This window comes from Mastigoproctus giganteus, chromosome 5, assembly GCF_048544385.1.
Source record: "Mastigoproctus giganteus isolate SK-2022 chromosome 5, ASM4854438v1, whole genome shotgun sequence".
Classification (NCBI taxonomy): Eukaryota; Metazoa; Arthropoda; class Arachnida; order Uropygi; family Thelyphonidae; genus Mastigoproctus; species Mastigoproctus giganteus.
The window spans coordinates 57042975-57057418 of record NC_143579.1 but is presented as its reverse complement, the minus strand read 5'-3'; the positions used below and the strand labels follow the sequence as shown (position 1 = coordinate 57057418).

Below are 14444 nucleotides of genomic sequence, written 5' to 3'. Positions count from 1 at the left end.
GATGGTACATAATCTTCTAGATAATCAATAAAATTGCAAATTTAACGATTTCCAGTTTAGAGGTTCAAGATTACATTTCTTTCATTCTAATTAGTTCCTACAAAAATTTTGTGTATATCAAACTTAAATCTGCAAACTTGGACGTTAACCCTGATATACCTTCATCAATATCATTGATAAAAATATACAAAGCAACAGTGGGCCCAACACCGAACCCTGGGAAACTCCACTAATAACATATAAAAATATAACCCAAAATATATTTTTGGGTTATAAAGATTTATAACCCAAATAATCAGACAAAGAAATCAATGTCTGAGTAATTCAGACAATGAGATCTTTGTCTGATTATTTGGGCTATTTATAACCTGTGTTTCATTAGTATATTCTAATTCCTCATTAGCAAAGATCAACTCTAGGTATTATCTTTCTCAGTTAAAATTCCTGGTGATTTTATAAATCGTTCGCATTCTTTGCACAACTATCTAGTAGATTTGGATAATTTGGGAAGATTAAAGTTTGCCAGAATAATTAACCTGGTTAGTATAAGGTTTTCTAAAATTAAATTCAACTCTTGCAAAACGTTATCAGTTACCGGAGAGGGAATGTGGACAGGAACTAAATAATATATCGTAAATTAGAGGCATTCCAGTGGATTAAATTATTTTTATAACGTCTCCACCTCTGCTATTTCTGTCCTTGTCTGTATTATAATTAGAAGTAATTAATTTAGAATGAAATACAACTGATTTGAGTCAAGTTTCAGTAAATAATACAATGTCCAGATCTTCAACCAGCAATAAATTATTTAACAGTGGAAGATGAGATACCAGACTTCGACAGTTTAATAACTAACACCGTACTTTGTGAGTAGTCATTGAACAACTACTTGGTGATTGTAGAAGGATCTTTTTAATTGGTTGCTTCAGATATACCTATTGTATCTGTACGATCATGGAATATGTTTATCAATGCGCTATTAGCCAAATAATTGTAATCTGAGGTGGTATGACTTGCATACAAAATGATCTATTTGCAGCAATATCAGGTTCCATTCTTCATAAATTTCTATTTCAATTTAGAAGCTAATTCACGCTTACACCATAATGCTCGAGAGTTAAGTTTCGAATAATTTGAAGAAACTTAGACAATGATTTCTTTGTCTGATAATTTAGGTTATTTATAACCAGTGTTATATTTCGTTTGATTCAATAATTTTACCAGTTAATGATGAAGCCAAAGCCTGATCAAAAACTAATATTCAAGAAGAAATATTTTCATTTATCTTTGGAAACTGCGCATCTGCGATTATATTAAAACTTTCCAAATTAGTTTGTTCCTCAGTGTCACTTTTGGTATATATTTCAGCTGTAGATAAAGAAAGTGTAAGCATCTTATTGTCTCTCAAATCCCTTTATCTTACTTTAGGCAAACTGCTCAAAGAAAACATAACCCAGGATTCGGCATTGGACCCACCGTTGTTTTGTATATTTATCAATGAAGGTATATCAGGTTGTTAATGGCAGTATGCTTACTGCAACAGGATCTGGAAAAGTTGGGCAGATGGGCTGAGAAGTGGCAACTGGAGTTTAACATTGACAAATGCAAAGTACTGCGTGTGGGTAGAAGTAACCCAGGAGAAATGTACCAACTGCGTGGTACTACGCTTAAGGTGGTAGAAAATGAAAAGAGCCTGAGAATAATTGTGCAGTCAGATATGAAGTTTTCTGAGCAGTGCAGACAGTCTGCCAGAGCAGGTCATGGTGTTGTCAATGATATACAGGAATTTTGCTAGTAAAGAAAAAGAGATGATTATCCGTTTGTATAAGGAAATGGTCAGGCCACGTCTTGAGTACTGTATACAGGTCTGGAGGCCTCATTTTAAGAAGGATGTAGAGTTGCTTGAGCGAGTACAGAGCAGGGCAACGATGGGATCCTCTTACTACGCGAGGTGATCTGATTGAGGCCTTGAATGGGTTGAGCACGCTGAATTCGGATGGAATTCTTCCTCTTGCTCAGATTACGAACCTGAGCGGGCATAAATTCAAATTGAGGAAAGACCGTTGTAGAATAGATGTGCGGAAATTTGCCTTTGACATCGGGTAGTTGATTGCTGGAAGAAACTTCCGTCTGTCGTTGTGGAAGTTGATAACTTAAATAAATTCAAGGAGGAACTGGACAAACTTTTAGAGGGAATGGATGTGTGAAATGTTTTTTTTTTTTTTTGGACTGATGCTACATAAGATTGGTTCCTTGCATCGCATGCCACTACTACTATACGCTTGAATAATTATAGGTTAATTCTTCTTGTTGATTAAAGCCTTTTCCTGTATTAATAACAGACTTACTGGATTCTAATAATTCAGCCTAAAACTGTCATCTTTAGTAAACTCTCAGTTTCTATGCTTTTAACTAATAAATTTTAATGTGTATTAGACTTTTTTATAATAATACAAGATTTACGGTCTGGATTCTGCAGGCAGATAGATCGTTTAGTGTATGAAGTTTTTTATTCTGCATGATGCTGATCTGATTCGCTTCAGAAAGACTCTGTGAAGTTAAGTCCTCGCTTGCTTCTTAAAATTCTGAAAGGAAATTGGATATATGCTATCGTATTCATGTTTCACAAGATGAAGCGTGTTATTCGGTCATTATGGGAGGGGGGGAGGGCTTGAATGACGTAGACTGTCATTAGATAAAACGGAAAAATTATCTGAGGGTAGATTATTAGATGCGTATTGGCTCTCTTCATTTATGTTAAGTGTGGCTGTTAATTATCTGCACCTAAAGCACCGATATCGTTTTGCTTAATGTAACATTTTCCTGTAATGTTCACGTATATCACCTTTAAAATGACGTCACACTACCCACGCGAGTGGTGAGAAATGTGAAATGAAATAGCGATAACGTACAGGACCACAGTAGGCTTGTGGCAGCGTTGCTGAATCGGGGTTCGATTCCAGCACTACCCTTATGGGAATTTTTCCAGGGGCATCCTATAGAGTTTGACGATCTCAAACCGTGGTCGTGAGGTTTTTCACCGGGTTCTTATGTTGGTATATTTGCAATTAATGTCTCAGTGGATTGACTCAAACAAGAGGAAGTAAAAGATACTCTCGATGCTTTATTTACTTTTTGCATATTTACAATTTTCATCACTAAATTTAATTTCTTTTTTTCTAAAATATCATAACTCGAATATATACTATAAATTAACACAATTACATATACAAAAAAAAAAAGCTCCAGTTGTTTAAAAGACAAGGCAATATACTATACATCGGCAGGCCAATAATGTACGTAAAGCGCCTTGATGTTGACTTTTCTCTTAATTTAATCAAGTTGGGATGTTTCTGGCGAATGTCTCGAAACTCCAGAAGCCCTCACTCCGTTGGAAACCGATACACCGGAAGTACGACCCAGTCGAAGGTATCGGGTGAGTTCATCTCCTCTAACGCAACACATATGCCAGGATCGAAAGAGCAAAGGGGTTGCCACAGAAGGGATGAAAGCAATCCACACGACGCTGATGAAGGTCAAATCGAAATGGTAGCTATGTTCGTACGATTCGGAGATGACGTGCTTCAACAGTCGGACAAGGTTTAATGGAAGAAGACAAACGGCGTATACACAGATCACTGTAATGATGAAGTTCTGGGTGCGTTTCTCTTTGGCCCAATCCAGTTCGTCATCGTCACGATTATGGGCCGCCATTCTCAGCGAAATCTCCTGAGAATTTCGCTCTCCGTGAATTGGCCTTCCTGAAGCAGCTTCGGAACAGATGGATAAGGTAACCGACGACTGTTTTCTGGAATTGGCGACCACGCACGGAGTCAGAGATGTCACCGAGTCCTCTTCGCGACCACCGACCTCGGCCCTGTCACGGTAAAAAATGGAGTACGAGGACTGGCGGGTTTTTATCTCCTCGGACACTTTGACGTGCAAGTAGGCGATGAGACCCAGCGGAAGGACGTAAAGGACGATGAATAGACCCCGGATGTATTCTTCTATGTTGTCTTCAATGTTGACGGCGCAGATTCCAGTATCTCTGAACTGGGCGCCGAAGTAGAGCTCTAGGTCTAAGTACCGAGTGTACACGGCGTACGGCAGAACGGCAAAACAACTGGCCACCCATACGCCGACCAGACAGAGAAACGGGGGTATCCGCGGCTTCAGCGGATACATGATCTGCCTGTATCGGTCGAAGGAGATGAGGAGGAAGGTGAGTATGGTGGCATGAAAAGGGACGTCCTGCAACATGGGGAAGAAGTAGCAGAAGAAGCTACCAAACACCCAGTTCTGGAAGAGAACCGTTGCCAATGAGATGGGGAGCACCACCGTGCATTTTATGAGATCATTGAGGGAATTGCTGATCAAATACTTATGAATAGATTGGCACTGCTGACGATGGACTACAATCCTCCGGATCAATATCGCATTCGTTGTGAACCCGCAGATGAAAAGCAGTCCGTACATGAATAAGAAGAAGGGATAGATGGAATGAAAGGACATACGGATGTGCGGTCGGTTGAATTCTGCGGTTTCATTGTGGAAGTTCATCATGAAGTGCATCAAGATGCCAAGGTAACTGTCCGGGATTTCTTTGAGTGGCATTTCGGATTCTTTTGTTGTGTTTCTACCAGTGGCTATAGGAAGTAAGGGAAATTTAGAATTCTGCCATCATCTTCTTGAGCCATTCAGTAAAAGGTCACTTCCAGACAGCCAGAAGGAAACGAGACGAGGAAAACTGAAAAGAGAAATAGAGAAAGCTTACTAACCTCTTTAAAGATATAAATGCATATAGGAAAAATGATTGCAACAAAAGCTCATCATCACAGACTCCTTAAATAATAAAATACGTAAAATAACTACTAGGCTACTTGACTTTTCTATTAAATATTCAATTTTTACCATGTTAATGGTATAATGATTAACAATAATACATTTATAAATAGTAAACCCGTCCACTGAGAGTAGAGTTGTTACATGTAGACGGACGAACATGAAGATAATGGGCGCATTAAAATGGTATAAATAATGATTACAATATCTATTTAATCTTTTACATACATATTCTCATTATCAACTTCTATTTAATGATGCGCATTGATCTATTTTATGTTTGAGCTTCTCAAAACGCAAATTATTCCGATTTTTTCCTCATGGATAACCATTTTTAAGTTGAATAAAATTTCCATACATCTCACCGTGATCGATCTAGAAACCTCAACTACTCTGAGAGATAAAAAGAGAGATTATTTTCCATCTTAATGCTCCTTACAATGAATTCATTAATAATTCTCAACGATTTTTGCAGCCCACTGAAAGATCTACTTTCTATAATTCGTTTTTTTTTCTTCAAAGCGAACAATATTTTTATAAGATTTTCTTGATGATCCCAAAGGAGAGGTAGGTTATCATTTCCTCCTGAGAAATCTTCACAATTCCATTCTTTTACGATCTAATTTGCGTCGAGACAGATATTAAAAAAAAAAAGTTGCTTTATCAGTTTTTTCTCTTTGTTATATAAATAAGAGTAAAAGAAGATCTCATCTCATTTCTCTGGAGCAATTACTTACTCTTTTTCACGCCAAAATTATCTTAAAGTACGCTGAAAAACAACTAGCATTTCGTTGAAGGCTAGGTGAATTTAGAATCCACATTAGTGATAGTAAATTATCTTGTCAGTAAAAGTTGTTTTTACATTATGAAATCTGTCGGTTGTACTGCTTCGATTTATTTTTCAAATCAATAAAAAAATCTATGCCTTTAAACGTAGTTTCTAAGCATCTGGCTGGCTCTATTCGTTTAGTAAACCACCACAAGATTCTTCCTCCTTCCATGACATCAGCGCGATTATAAATCGCTGTCTCGAAGGGCCCAACCATATTTCTGCGTCCTCCAGCGAATATCTACGGACCCCATCGTATGCATCGATTCTCATTAGGTGGGAAAGGTTGGATCATTATGGAACAAGGTCGTGCTATATCCCGCACACGCCAAGTCCAGTTCTTTACGGAAGATCTGTTCTGAATTTCGCCGTCAGTGTAGCGTACAAAGAAGAAACCTTTCTAGCGAAAAGAGATTTAGTGTAGTTATTACCTGAGAGTGCCAGCGGGGATAATGGCTATTTATTGGTAGTTGTCCTCTTTTGGTTTGACCTCCTTTGCTGATAATAGTGTGTTTGAATGTTCGGCCGTTTCTTATAATCGAATAAAAAACGGGAAATGGAGGCACCTGTCTTTTAGGTAGGTTGCAATGTCCATCGCTGAACATTGGTGAAAGTTATAACTTGCATTTTATTACCTCATAAAGTATTAATACGACATCCCTCTATGATACGAAGAAACGAATCGATAATAGACGTTTGTGTTAGGATTCAGCCCTCTTAGCGAGTAAACAAAGCTTTTTTTTTTCAAAGAAAGACAGTGACATAGTTAAACCGAGTTTTCATATTAATTCCTTGAGTCGCAATTGAAAGAATAGTATGATATTAAAGCGTTACACGCCTGGAAATGAATTCTGAATTGAAAATATTGTATAATAAGTTTTATAAAACCGAATAAATATAACTTCAACGATATTTCAAGCAAGCCGTTGTGGAAACTAATCAAATGCTCGTGCAGAATCAGTCAATGCCCACCTTAATCCGGGACCACACCCATAATATATTAGAATCATCCATAAATCATTTTGCTACCCTTCGATTCGACATCAAGATACCGCCTCTACATTTATCTTTCTATATGAAAATGGTTTAATTAAACCAGTTCAATCAGTAAAATATTCGTTGTCATCTTGACAACCCTGGTGTCCTCTCATTAGCGGTCAAATATATGCATCCGTAATCCACAGCACAAAGCCTGATCAAATAAAACTCAAGATGTTCAATACAACTTTGCCGCATACTTTTCAAAAAGAATCCTCCATTTTAATCATTTGGAAATAAAATCGTACGCAAATGCCCTTCCAGTGCTATTAGAAACACGGAAGCAGATTGAAAACACCAGTTTGGTAACTTAACGTAGATGTTGAGATGGTAACTTTCGCTTCACCACAACTGTAAATGACAGAAAGGGAAGGGCATATACAGGGGCCCAGACCAACGCAAAAGGACAGAAAAAACATCTTCGCAATAGCCACTTGCACAAATATTTTTAGCCGCAAAATGTAATGCCACCCGACTAGCTAAATCAAGCATGGTTTCCCTCAATACATCCTCTCCAATTGTCAAATTTCTGTGTTTTAAACGCATTAAAACGGTTGTCTCTAGGATGAGGTGTAGATCGGAGTGCTGTGAGTATCGAGACTCTTCTGGCTACAAAAATCAAGAGAGGACACGATAATTCTCCTACTTCCTTTAATTTAATAACATTTTATTTTACTGTATCCTAATTAATATTAAATTGTTAATAATAATTATTATTATTTAATTCTATTTTGAAATACAGAATGTTTATATTCTTTATGTTGAAGCCATTTTTTTTTCGCAGATTTCACGTGTCAAAAGTTGTACAGGTATAGGAGTCTTCTCCTATAAGTTGCGTAGGCATTACATTACTACATTTAATAACATTTTATTAAAGTTACCAGAAAGACTAGTCTGCCATTTGTTTGAAATTAAATTATACTAATTAAAAAATAATATTTATTTGCAATAAAAAAACTAAATACTGTACTGAAACACTTTTTAAATATATGAGAGTGAATGTATTTAAAAGTGACCACTGATACTCAACTCGTAGTACAGAAATTTGTTGAATCATGAGCACTAAGTTATTCCAGTAATTCATACTCAGAGCCGTGCCAAGGCATGGGCACAAAAATTAAAGAAATTTTAAGTTTTTTGCGGGATGCAGAATGAACTATTGCCAAAAGTAAGCTGTAGCTCTGTATTCATTGAAAGTTAGCAGGAGAAAAAGATTCAAAGATGCACACCTAGGGGATTCTTAAACAGACAGAAGCTTAAATTCCTATGGAAATACAGCAGAGACATTTATAGTAACAAATGGGCCTGGTGTAGGCAGTAGCTTTCAAGACTAACGAGTCTCTTTTTCAACTGAATATAAATACAACGGATAAGTGCTGAGAGTGAGGCATGTTATTCATTTACTATTGGTTTTGCACAGACGTGCTCTGTTTTTTACTCCACTGATCATCCAGCATTAAAACGGTTGTCTCTAGGATGGCGTGTAGACGTATGCCTTTGTGGCGGTTTATTGCCTTTGGATTGTTTAATATGTTAACTGACTCTAGCCATAGGCGGTGACGAAAGTGTCGTGAGTGGTCTACTATTTCAAAGTCACGTTTGGGGTCAAGATCGTGGTTGGTGGCCCAAAAATGTTCCGCGACTGCGGACTGTCAGTTTCGGCAAGCCGGATTGCTCTGTCATGTTCCGTAAGGCGATCTTGGAGACGTCTTGATGTTTCTCCTATGTAGCAGCTGTCACAGTCTCTACAGGTGATGCGATATACTATATTGCTGCGTAAGAGAGGTGGGACAGGGGTCTTCACACTGGAGACAAGTGAACCTAGGTTTCTGCACGGTAACTGCACACATTTGATGTTGTAATTTCTGAGGATTTTTGAGATCCGTCCTGACACTCCTGGATAATAGGGAATGTAGGCGGACGGTATACCGTCTTGGGTGGGATGTGAGTTCTTGTGCCTGTAATAGGCACCTGCTTAGCACATGGGATGGATAGCCACATTTGGTTATGACCGCCTTCACACGGGAGATCTCGTTACGCCTAATTGCATCAGTGCTGGAATGGCTCCAAGCCCTGTAGAATAGGGTGCGGGCAGTGCTATTGAGATGACTGGATGCGTGGCCGGATCTGTAGTTAGTGAATTTCCAACGAGATCCGTTTCAGGACTGCCGCAATCCTCCGCAGTATTCGGAAAACTTACTCAAACCTTAACCATCGTCAACATGCCGCCCTATCATCTATAAGAAAAGACAACTCCATCGTCGTACTTCCTGCTGATAAAGGCCGCCGGACCGTTGTATTAGACCGATCAGCCTACCAAGAGAAAGCCCTGGCCCTACTACTAGACCCAAACGTATATGAACCTCTATCTGATCCACCCATTAAGGTCTTGAAACGTCTAGAGACACATGTCAATAAACTCGTCCACACATGGTTTAAAGATAAGAAGATCTCGCCTACAACTCAACGTCTTCTACATGCTACTGGCTGCCAACTACCGCAATTCTATGGATTGCCAAAGATCTGCAAACCGGGTATTCCCCTCAGACCAATAGTGTCGTGCTGCAGTGCCCCAACGTATGAACTGTCCAAGCATATCGCGCGCATCCTCTCACCTCTTGTAGGAAATACCTCCACACCGTTAAAAATAGCAGTGAATTCATCCACCTCATTAAGGACCTTTCAATCCCTGACAACACCGTCATGGCATCATTTGATGTGATTTCTTTATTCACTTCAATTCCCGTCCAACAGGCCGTGCACTGCGCCAGAAGGCTCCTCGAGAACGACTTAAGCCTCCAATCCAGAACACCACTATCCACTAATGATATCTGTACCACCCTCAACCTATGCTTATCAAGCAACATCTTCACCTTTGAGGATTCAATCTACCAGCAGGTACATGTCACTGCTATGGGTGCCCCTGTTAGTTCCGTAGTAGCCAACATCGCCATGGAAGATCTGGAGGAGCAAATTCACTTGTACCTATTACAACATGGTGCAGATACGTTGACGATATTTTTACTATAATACCACGTGGCTCTGAAACAGCACTACTGGAATACCTCAACTCCCTATCTAATTTCATCCAGTGTACTGTAGAGTTAGAGGTCAACGACGCGCTCCCGTTCCTGGATGTCTTAGTGCATCGCGTAGGCCCACGTCTAGAGACTTCGGTATACCGCAAACCTATGTGGTGCGGACAATTCACTAACTACAGATCCGGCCACGCACCCAGTCATCTCAATAGCACTGCCCGCACCCTATTCTCCAGGGCTTCGAGCTATTCCAACACTGATGCAATTAGGCGTAACGAGATCTCCCGTGTGAAGGCGGATCTAACCAAATGTGGTTATCCATCCCATGTGCTAAGCAGGTGCCTATTACAGGCACAAGAACTCACATCCCACCCAAGACCACCGAACCAAGACGGTATACCGTCCGCCTACATTCCCTATTATCCAGGCGTGTCAGGACGGATCTCCAAAATTCTCAGAAATTACAACATCAAATGCGTGCAGTTACCCTGCAGAAACCTACGTTCACTTGTCTCCAGAGTGATGACCCCTGTCACACCTCTCTTACGCAGCAATGTAGTATATCGCATCACCTGTAGAGACTGTGACAGTTGCTACATAGGAGAAACATCAAGGCGTCTCCAAGATCGCCTTACGGAACATGACAGAGCAATCCGGCTTGCCGAAACTGACCAGTCCGCAGTTGCGGAACATTTTTGGGCCACCAACCACGATCTCGATCCCAAAACGTGACTTTGAAATATAGACACTCACGACACTTTCGCCACCGCCTATGGCTAGAGTCACTTAACATATTAAACAATCCAAAGGCAATAAACCGCCAAAGAGGTATACGTCTACACCCCATCCTAGAGACAACCGTTTTAATGCTGGATGATCAGTGGAGTAAAACAGCGCACGTCCGTGCAACACCAATAGTAAATGAATAACGTGCCTCACTCTCAGCTCATTGCATTTATCCGTTGTATTTAAATTCAGTTGAAAGAGAGACTCTTTAGCGTACTGCCTACACCAGGCCCATTTGTTACTATAAATGCCTCTGCTGCATTTCCATAGGAATTTAAGCTTCTGTCTGTTTAAGAATCCCCTAGGTGTGCATCTTTGAATCTTTTTCTCCTGCTAAATTTCAATGAATACAGAGCTACAGCTTGCTTTTGGCAATAGTTCATCCTGCATCCCGCAAAAAACTTAAAATTTTTTTTAAATTTTGCACCCATGCCTTGGCCCGGCCCTCAGTGAATTATTGGAATAACTTAGTGCTCATGATTCAACAAATTTCTGTACTACGAGTTGAGTATCAGTGGTCACTTTTAAATACATTCACTCTCATATATTTAAAAAGTGTTTCAGTACAGTATTTAGTTTTTTTATTGCAAATAAATATTATTTTTTAATTAGTATAATTTAATTTCAAACAAATGGCAGACTAGTCTTTCTGGTAACTTTAATAAAATATTATTAAATGTAGTAATGTAATGCCTACGCAACTTATAGGAGAAGACTCCTATACCTGTACAACTTTTGACACGTGAAATCTGCGAAAAAAAAATGGCTTCAACATAAAGAATATAAACATTCTGTATTTCAAAATAGAATTAAATAATAATAATTATTATTAACAATTTAATATTAATTAGGATACAGTAAAATAAAATGTTATTAAATTAAAGGAAGTAGGAGAATTATCGTGTCTTCTCTTGATTTTTTGTAGCCAGAAGAGTCTCGATACTCACAGCAGAACAAACGTTTCCTTCCTGGCGAGTTTCACTGGCATTGCACTACTTTAAAACAACCAACATTACTGCCATTTATTTAAAATATATTCATTTTTTATTACTTTTAGCAAGACCTTTTTTGTTGTTGTAAAGTCTAGTTAATGTATGGATACAAGGAGCTTAAAATCCTTTTTGTCCGAACAAATAAAAATAATTATTAATGACATTCTGTGTACTTTCTCTTTCTCTTAAATCCCTCATGGGACAATAACGAATCTCTGCAAGACTTAGTTTATTCAATAACAATCCTTTCTTTTAAGCCCTAATACTTCTCGGTAGTCATTAAGAATGAGGTATTTCGAGAGTTAATCCTTTCCTTATTACCATCGCTGCTGCTCAAGATGTTGACTAACTATCCCACCATCTAGTGATTAGTGGGTCTTCTTGTTTTCAAGTGTAATGAGGTCGCATGCAACACACGGTGGAATAGGGTCGTTACCAGACCAGCCGTTAGCTGAGGAGATAACTCAATGCGGCAGATTTACAATCTGCCAGTTTAAAAAATGGAAAAAAAGAAAACTTTTGTTCCGTTGTTAATGTAATGAAAAATGAAATCAATAAGGGAACATCGCGTGCCTCTGAAATCATTATAAAAGAATCCTCGGCTTGGTTCCACATAAATACATCGGTTTATCATTCAGCATTTGAGAGTTGAAAGAGTTCTGTCTGCACCTCAGGCCACATAAAGGATTAAGTAACCAGATCCAGACATCACGTAGGATTATTTCTTGTCTAAATAGCATGGTTAACCACTATCTTACAATTCGCTTCACCCTTGTGTTCATTAATTCGGAGGGATGGGTATTTGCGTCGACCCACAAATAGCCCATCTCCGGTCCCATGAGGTACCTTCTGAGTATTGAGGTAATGTTTCTCGGACACGATTTCCTTAACCCGAAAGGAGAATTATGAAATCATTCCATTGTGTCATCTGGGATTTGCAGTTTCCGCTTTCGGACAGTTGTTTATATCAATGGTTCGCCAGAGGACACTTGAATTGCGTGTCTGATGGAAGAGGTCCGTCCCTAGATGCATATAATGCTAATAAGTTCCGATAAATGCAGAATTTGTCAATATCTGTGTAATATACAGGCTTCACTTGTAACTAGTCAGAAATGAATCAGTACAATTACGTACCGATTCATTTAATATGTTTGTACTGAGTGTACGTTTTAAATATAGTAATAACTGAAGAACGCTGTAGTTTAAAAGTCTACTTTCAGAAATAATAGTTAAAACACTAATAATTACACTGCTCGATAAAATTAACAGAACAAAAATGTTTTTCGTGAAGGACTGCGAATATCTGAGACAATGGGCATCCTGGTATGCAAATTCCGAGTATCCAATAGAAATCGATCTACCACCTTACAGAGCCACAGATTATGCAAATTATTCATACCAATTAAAATACGGGTTGCTGCCATATCACTTCAGTTTTTTTTGTTTTTTTTTTTGGCTTTGTCAGTCGGAGAGCCACATCCCCAGTACTCAGAATGCCAAATCTTTTCGTTGAGATGGACGACTTGAAGCCAGGCAGTCGCAGGCGGCACGTTAGCTTAATGTGTGTCATCTTAAGTCTCCCGAAGGCTAATTTCAACCGACAGGACCCTACAATGAAATGTCATCAACTGTCTCTTCAAGTTTCTGTGGCCACAGGTGAAAATATTTCCAGCCGGAATGTGTTAAGAAGGGTCAATTCAAGTGGACTCTACTCAAGGAAGGCAGTGGTTTGCATCCCATTAACCACAGAGCAGAGCTCGTCAAAATTGGTGCCATGAACATGTGACTTGGAGCCTTCACAAATAGGGCATACTTCTGAGTCCCATTTTAGCCTACAAACAGATTCCAGACGTTATTTCGTCTGAAGACAACGAGTAATGCAGTACCATCCCTGCAACGTCACAGAAAGGGACACTTACGGTGGAGGCGGTGTTCTTGTGTGGCGTGACACCCCTTTTCATGTTTTTGATAGGGAGTAGCCTAACTGCGCAGAGGTACCTCTAACCCTAATGCGACTTTTAAGGGATGTGGTTGACCCAATTTTCTTTTCATGACGACAACGACACTGCACATAGGACTGAAGTGGTGGAGGAAGATCTTTAAACTAAAGATATCCAACAACTGCCGTGGCCAGCACGATGGTTAGGTTTAAACCCGATCGAACATTTGTCGCGACGCCTTTAGACGTCTCATTGCACGCCACCAGCCAACTCCTCTTTCATTTGGTGAGCTGGGGCCTGCGCTGGTGGAACAGTGTCAAGCGGCACCAGGGGGTTCCCCCATCTCTGCGTGTGCCAGTTTACTGGAAATGCCAGAGATTCAAAGTGTTGGATATTGTACATGTGCGGTGTCGTGTACCGTTGTTCATCTGGTCGTTTAGCCGCTGGACCCATACCGATGCCCCACTTTCGCCTCGTGGAGGCAGACCAGAAAACACCAGTAGACTAAGATTTACTCTGGTAGGTCCTGCCACCTAATTTGCTGAGATTTCAGTGGCTAGGAAGGCGCCACCGTAGCCAGGTGGGAAGGAGCAGCAGTGCGTAGCACACACTTGATTAGACCGGGGTTCGAGCCCGTCACCACCAAATACGTAGGATGCGGAAAGGTAAGGGAATGACCACCTCATATCCGGGAGCAATATGGCCTTAGTTGCTAATGCTCCTAAAAACCAAAACAAACAAACAGTGGCTAGGACCTAAAAAAAAAATTTATGCGCTTGCGTGGCAGGGAGACGCTAGGAATGTGAGGCCGAAAGTAATAGGCGAAGGTGATTTTAGATTGTGTGGGGCATTCTCTTGCGATCAGATAGAGCGGGGGGGGGGGAAGGCAGAGACATGGAGCCTATAGGGAAGACAGCTCCAGTTTAGAGTGGGTATGCCCATGCCCCACCAGAGAGTAAGAATGGGGGGTGGTGGGGGT

The 14444-nt window shown here is 39.9% G+C and overlaps 1 protein-coding gene across 1 annotated transcript in view; it reads right to left on the bottom strand.

Annotated features, from left to right (window-relative positions):
* Positions 1 to 3249: 3249 nt before the first annotated feature.
* LOC150085414 (prolactin-releasing peptide receptor) overlaps positions 3250 to 14444 on the bottom strand; it is a 107827-nt gene continuing 96632 nt past the window's right edge. The window contains exon 2 of the mRNA XM_090373214.1: positions 3250 to 4747. Within this exon, the coding sequence (XP_090229340.1) occupies positions 3334 to 4614 (1281 nt within the window). The 5' untranslated portion in view covers positions 4615 to 4747 and the 3' untranslated portion in view covers positions 3250 to 3333. The remainder of the gene's footprint in view (positions 4748 to 14444) is intronic.